At 40.6% G+C, this 6999-nt stretch overlaps 1 protein-coding gene across 1 annotated transcript in view; it reads left to right on the plus strand.

Moving 5' to 3' along the window:
* LOC144960336 (polypeptide N-acetylgalactosaminyltransferase 3-like) overlaps positions 1-6453 on the plus strand; it is a 31318-nt gene extending 24865 nt beyond the window's left edge. Inside the window, exons 11-12 of the mRNA XM_078893411.1 lie at positions 287-706; positions 5791-6453. Of these exons, the coding sequence (XP_078749537.1) occupies positions 287-706; positions 5791-5949 (579 nt within the window). The 3' untranslated portion in view covers positions 5950-6453. The remainder of the gene's footprint in view (positions 1-286; positions 707-5790) is intronic.
* Positions 6454-6999: the final 546 nt, after the last annotated feature.

The following is a 6999-nucleotide window of genomic DNA, read 5'->3' on the forward strand; positions in this document are numbered from 1 at the left end:
GTCCCTTGACTGGACGTCACCCATAGTCTGTGACGTCACCGGTGGAAAAGATATTAGAGAGAGCACGTCATGTTGGTTGTGCGCATGCGTCTCTCGTCCTCGCTTCCGGTGAAAGCGGCCTGAGACACTTCAAAACCAAATTGACGTTCTCTCTGTAATGTGACGGCCAATCAAGGGACGCTACTCTTCCGCTAATCTCATTCCCTATAGGTCTCTGAAGGACTACAGTGTTCATTAATCTTTTTCTCTCCCCCCCCCCCCACCTCCCTTTCATTATATAAACCAGATATGGAAGCTAACAACGGGTGGACATCTTGTTAACGGAAACAATATGCTAAGCGTCGATACAAAGTCAAGCGTCAAATTTCTACGGGACAATCACGAGAGGGTGATAAGAAAGTTAAAAGAGATGCGTCTATTGGGGAACGACAGAAACCAGACACCCGAAATGTTCTTGGACTATTTGATGTCTTGCATGATGACACCGTCATTTAATATGACGTCACACAAGTTGAGCTCTGTCAGTATGACGTCGTCAGTCACCATGGCGACAAACAATGCGACCTCAGACAAATCCAGTTCACAAAAGATGACGTCAATCACCATGACAACACAGTCAACACCGAGACCAGCTCCTATTCTTCTAATAACCTCGATACCTGTAAATTATGTCAGCCAGTATTCAGCAGATTTTCATTATGATAAGGTAAGCAAAATGTATAATTCTAATGCTAGCCATACCTGTAGATTATGTCAGCCGGTATTCAGCAGTTTTTCATTATGATAAGGTAAGCAAAATGTATAATTCTAATGCTAGCCATACCTGTAGATTATGTCAGCCGGTATTCAGCAGTTTTTCATTATGATAAGGTAAGCAAAATGTATAATTGTAATGCTAGCCATACCTGTAGATTATGTCAGCCGGTATTCAGCAGTTTTTCATTATGATAAGGTAAGCAAAATGTATAATTCTAATGCTAGCCATACCTAGATGATCTGTCAGCCTGTATTCAGTAGTTTTTCATTATGATAAGGTAAGCAAAATGTATAATTGTAATGCTAGCCATACCTGTAGATTATGTCAGCCGGTATTCAGCAGTTTTTCATTAAGATAAGGTAAGCAAAATGTATAATTCTAATGGCTGGCATTCTTCGAGATTATCTCAGCCTGTGTTCATCAGTTTTTCATTATGATAAGGTAAGCAAAATGTATAATTCTAATGACTAGCCATACCTCGAGATTATGTCAGACTAGATTCAGTAGTTTAGTAAGCAAAATTGTATAATTCTAATGGCTGCATGACCTCGAGATTATCTCAGCCGGTATTCAGTAGTTTTTCATTATGACAAGGTAAGCAAAATGTATAATTCTAATGGCTGTTACACCATTTGTATTTGTAATGTGTTCAGCGCTGGAAGGCTGCTGCTTTTCACAGAGCTCTTAAAATTACTTCATTTTACGGCTGTTTTAAGTGTTATTTCTATACAGGACGAATTATATTTCATATTCAGAGGATTTCGTATGACTTTGTGCTGCTTTTGACGAAAATTCGTGGATTTTAAACAATTAATTTAGCAATACTTTTAAGTTTTATAAAATTTTTGCAAGGATTTTATCATCTATTAAGACCATTGTTGTTGACGTTTTACGATTTTAAGGAAAAAACAGTGAGCTATTTTAATCGATCGTATTACAACGGTCGACGATTAACACCGAGAATGACAACACCTAATTATTGTTATAAGTATTCACCCCAACACCTATGTACAATACGACACACAATTAATAATACACCGAATTTAGAAATAGTGAACCTTTTGAGATCTATTAAATTATTCAAGGCATACAGAAAAATAACAAAATGAGGAAATAAAGGTGGAAGGAAACAAAAACAAAAACAAATAGAAGCCAAAGAAAACATCAAAAACAACTCAGTCAAATTAAAATGCAATAATTTAAATTCTACTAATAACAATCTAAAAATTCTAACAGTGAACTGTCGCAGCATTGTACACAAAAGAGCTGAATTATATAAACTCATTGAACAACATGAACCAGACATTGTCTGTGGACAAGACTCGTGACTAAATGACAATATTACGTCCTGTGAAATCTTCCCCAAAGAATACGAGGTATTCCTAAATGACAGAAAACTACCTAGAGAAGAGACAGAAGATGAAGGAAGTGAAAATGAAGACGATGAGACCAGGCGACCGGGAGGTGGAGTATTCATACTCGTTGATAGAAAGCTCACAGGCTGTGAGCAAACAAAGTTCAAAACTGACTGTGAGATAATTTGGGTAAGCGTTAAAATCCAAGGTTATAAAAACATCCTTGTTGGATCGTTCTACATGCCCCATCGAAACGAAACTGACATCGTAGAACTGCAAAAATCGCTTGAAATAATCAACTCAGATAAAAGTCCAAACCAAATGATTCTAACAGGAGACTTTAACTGTCCTGATATAAACTGGGACGGCTCAAAAACGTTATCTGTCTCCCCACAACGTGCAATACAACAAAGCCTCATCGACATTACAGCAGGAGAGCACCTCACACAAATTCACGAAGAATGCACACGCGGTGACAATATTTTAGATCTTGTTTTCGTATCCCATCCATCACTGATCCATTCAACAACATCACAACCAGGAATATCAGATCATGCCTGCGTTGTTACTGAAACCACACTAAACCCCATTTATATGAACCAACCCCCCAAAACACGATACCTTTTCAAAAAGGCCAACTGGGCCGCACTACGAAAACGAATCGAGGGTTGTCATCAGAGATCCCAGAACAGCACAAAAACGGTATGGATGTAAATGAAATGTGGAGCCATTTTCAGTCCTGCCTACTCAGTGCAATCAAGGAGTCAATTCACAAAAAGTACATAAAAATACAAGAACGCCGCCGTGGATGAACAGGAAAATACGAGCACTACTAAGACGCAAATCAAAAGCATTCAAGCGGGCTAAACTGAGCGGAACCTGGGATACATACAAATCGTTGCAGCGTCAAAGTAGGCGTGAAATAAGGCGAGCAGAATGGACGCACATTAACAATGTCATAGAAAAAGGACTTGAAACAAACAATACCAAGCCATTTTGGAACTACATAAAAAGCAAGAAAAACGATTCCATTGGTGTAGCCCCATTGAAAGAAAATGAAACCCTGTACATTAAGGGGAAGGATAAAGCAACGATCCTCTTGGATCAATTTAAATCTGTCATTACCCCCCCCCCCCCCCCCCCCCCCATGATCCACACGATACAACCATCCCACCGACATCACATAGGTGTGACCAATCTCTTACTAATATCAATATAAACATCTCAGGAGTTGAAAAGTTGCTGAAAAACGTCGATCCATCTAAGGCGTCGGGTCCAGATAACATCCCCAACACAGTACTAAAGGAGTGTGCTGAGAGTTTGGCCCCCTCATTATGCACAATTTTCCAAAAATCGGTCGACACCGGGATGCTCCCTATTGACTGGCTGAAGGCAAACATCGCACCTGTATTCAAAAAAGGCAACAAAAATAGAGCAGAGAACTACCGTCCAATCTCACTGACGTCTGTAATATCCAAACTATAAGAACATATAATCTGTAAGAACATGATGAACCACTTTGAGAACAATGACATCCTAACTGACCTGAACCACGGGTTTCGCAAAGGATACTCATGTGAAAGCCAACTCCTAATAGCTATTAACGACTTGTTGAGACTCCAGAATGCCAACACTCAGGCAGACATCGGCATCCTCGACTTTTCCAAAGCATTTGATACTGTGCCCCACCAAAAACTCCTGCAGAAACGAGAAAATTACGGAATTCGTGCCTCTTTACACACATGGCTTTGTAATTTCCTCACAAAACGTACCATGAAAGTAGTCCTAGACGGCACGTCATCGGATGAATGTCCAGTCATATCAGGAGTACCACAGGGAACGGTGCTAGGACCCATACTATTTCTTTGTTTCATCAATGACCTACCTCTACGAGTAAAATCTCAGATTAGGTTATTTGCCGATGACTGTCTAATATACCGACCAATAAAATCTGCAAATGATCAAAAATTGCTACAAGAGGACTTGAATAGTCTCGAACAGTGAGCGAATGATTGGGGAATGAAATTTAACGCAAACAAATTCTACATCCTCAGCACAGCTAAAAAGTACAACGAGACCTACAATTTAAATAACACCGTCCAGAAACAAGTCGACAATAACCCATACCTTGGCATCACCTTCTCAAAGGACTTGAAATGGGGGAAACACATTAACAAAATAACCCAAAAGGCAAGCTGCACCCTCGCGTTTCTCCGCCGAAATCTTAGCCACGCCCCAACGTCATGCAAACAAAACGCCTACCTCGCACTTGTGAGATCACAATTGGAATACGGAGCAGTTGCCTGGGACCCCTACCTGAAAGAGGATATTCAAAAACTTGAGAGAGTCCAGAGACAAGGCGCCCGGTTCATAACTGGGAACTATAAGAGCAGAACCCCAGGATGCATGACAAAAATGTTAGAAGAAAGAAATCTCATAAGCCTCCAACAAAGAAGAAAAGAAACCCGTCTGTCATTTATGTTCAAGATAATAACAGATCAAATACCATCAATAAAGGCAGACTCCTTTTTCACGCCACGACCAAACAAAAGAAAAATCCGAGCACTCACTTTCGCCAACCACATAACCGAAAACCCCATTGACAGATACGCCACAAACAATTCGAACTGCTTCAAAATCCCACAGACAAGAACACAAAACTACAGAAATTCTTTCTTCATTAGAACTATCTCGGAGTGGAATGGGCTGGATGAACTGGTCATCATGGCACCACACCTAAACGATTTCAAGGCCCGACATGGGCCCGCGCCCTATGAGGACGCCGCTGAAATTCAACCAGACCATATGTTTCTTCAGCGTCAACCATACAGATACAGATACAGACACCTCGAAGATATATCAGCCTGTATTCAGTAGTTTTAAAAAATTCCTTTATTCATCTCGAAGGTGAACATTTTCTTTTTGGGTCTATTCCATGGTAAGACTGGAATTACCCAGGCATCAGCTGCAGTGCAGGGCCGCAAAGTGAGCTAGGGCGAGGGTACTTGCTCAGTGCGGCGGGTGATCGAACTCAGTACCTTTGGGGTATGAAACAAAGACAGGTACCACTGAGCCACGAATTTCCATGAGGTTATCTATAAAATGCACTATAGATGGAATGAAACTGACGTCTCTGAGCTCTCTGTTATGGCTTTTGACAGCCATTGTTATTATTAGCTCTCACACAATTCTATCAATCAGACTATTAACTTTTAAGGCTGGGTCTAGTTTTGTGTGTTGGTACGGTATCTCCGGCTGGCGGATGTTGTGAGCATTTTACCCAACCACATAGCATCAATATAGCAGAGAGGAAACGACGTTGTTGTAGTTATTGTGTAAATGAGGAGGTAGAATATCAAACGTTTAACTTCTGGATGCACGACGACGATATTCATTATCATGACGATGGTCGTCATCATCATCTCATCATCGTCATCATCATCATCGTTGTCGTCGTCGTTATCATCATACTTTTCATCATCATCATCATCATCATCATCATCATCATCATCATCATCATCATCGTCGTCGTCGTCGTCATCATCATCATCATCATCATCATCATCATCATCATCATCACCACCACCACCACCACTGATATCTCTCTCTCTCTCCCCCTCTCTCTCTCTCTCTCCCTCTCTATCTCCCCCTCTCTCTCTCTCTCTCTCTATCCCCCAGAACCAACAGCTCGTCCACAAAGACACGAGCCTCTGCCTGACCAAGAACCCTGTCACCCCAACCATTGACCTTTGTGCATGCTCCAATCACAACAACCAGAAGTGGATTCTTCAAACCAGGGACCAATACCGTTCTTTAGTCTTGAATCCAGGAACGTAGCATCACCAACGGTATCATCTTGGGTGTGGCCGAAAGTCTATAGATTCGTGTCAAACGTTGACAGGCGACCCGGTTTAGTATTTGAACGAAACAATCATTAATTCAACTCTTCCTATTACGTGCGGCTATGTGGTCTTGTGGATGACACTCGCTTTCGGATCGGAAGGTCCTAGGTTCGAGCCTCGCTAGGCGCATGGTTGAGTCCTTGTCAAAGGTTCTTTTCTCACATTCTCTCACCGTACTCAGGTGTAAAATGAGTACCTGGCCGTTAACAGCCTTGTCTCTGTCCTAAAAATTATAACATCGCCTAACAGGCGTCATATCCTGTCCTAAATGTTAAATGTTGCTGTTGGTCAGGGACCCCTTGTAAAGCGCTTCGAGCTCATATTTAGTGGATATTGCGCTATGAAAAAGCTAAAAAAAAAACCCCAAACATTTCATTTTACTATTAGCTTTTTGTACATTTATAATTTCGTCAAACATGAACAATTTTCAATCCTTTCAGTAGTCCATTCCAGTTGTTTTCGTCTTTTCATTGCCATATTGAAAGGGTTTTCCCCGACGTGTACATATATGCAGGTCTGGCATCCTAATGCAATTATAGGCCAAGTTTAACATTGTTGTAATTGAGAATTATTTGCATCATTTAAAAAGTTTTCCATTGCAACAATAAGCCCAAAATGAATTCGGTTATCAGACCTGCAAAAACGTGCACTTTGGTTTTTCATATTCAAGGATGTGTAAAGGATACATAATAAGCTATTTATGGATTTTGTATTTAAAACCTATTTGTGACCCACCGTATCAAAGCGGTATTATGTCGGGATCCACTCGGTAAGGGAAATTTAATTCAAAGCCACAAATATCCAACTTGGGTTTAATTTCTGTACGTTATGGTGGAGTACAAATACTATTTCTTGCATTGCAAAAACTTCTAAGCTCCAATTTCTCATCATTCTATCTCTAAATTCACTTTTTGGGGTCTGAATCATCCCGACATAATACCGTTTTGAGACGGAGGGTCACATTTGTATAAATCATTGAACAAGG

Source organism: Berghia stephanieae, chromosome 15, assembly GCF_034508935.2.
Source record: "Berghia stephanieae isolate SIO BIC M18660-M18661 chromosome 15, UCSD_Bste_1.3, whole genome shotgun sequence".
NCBI classification, from domain to species: Eukaryota; Metazoa; Mollusca; class Gastropoda; order Nudibranchia; family Aeolidiidae; genus Berghia; species Berghia stephanieae.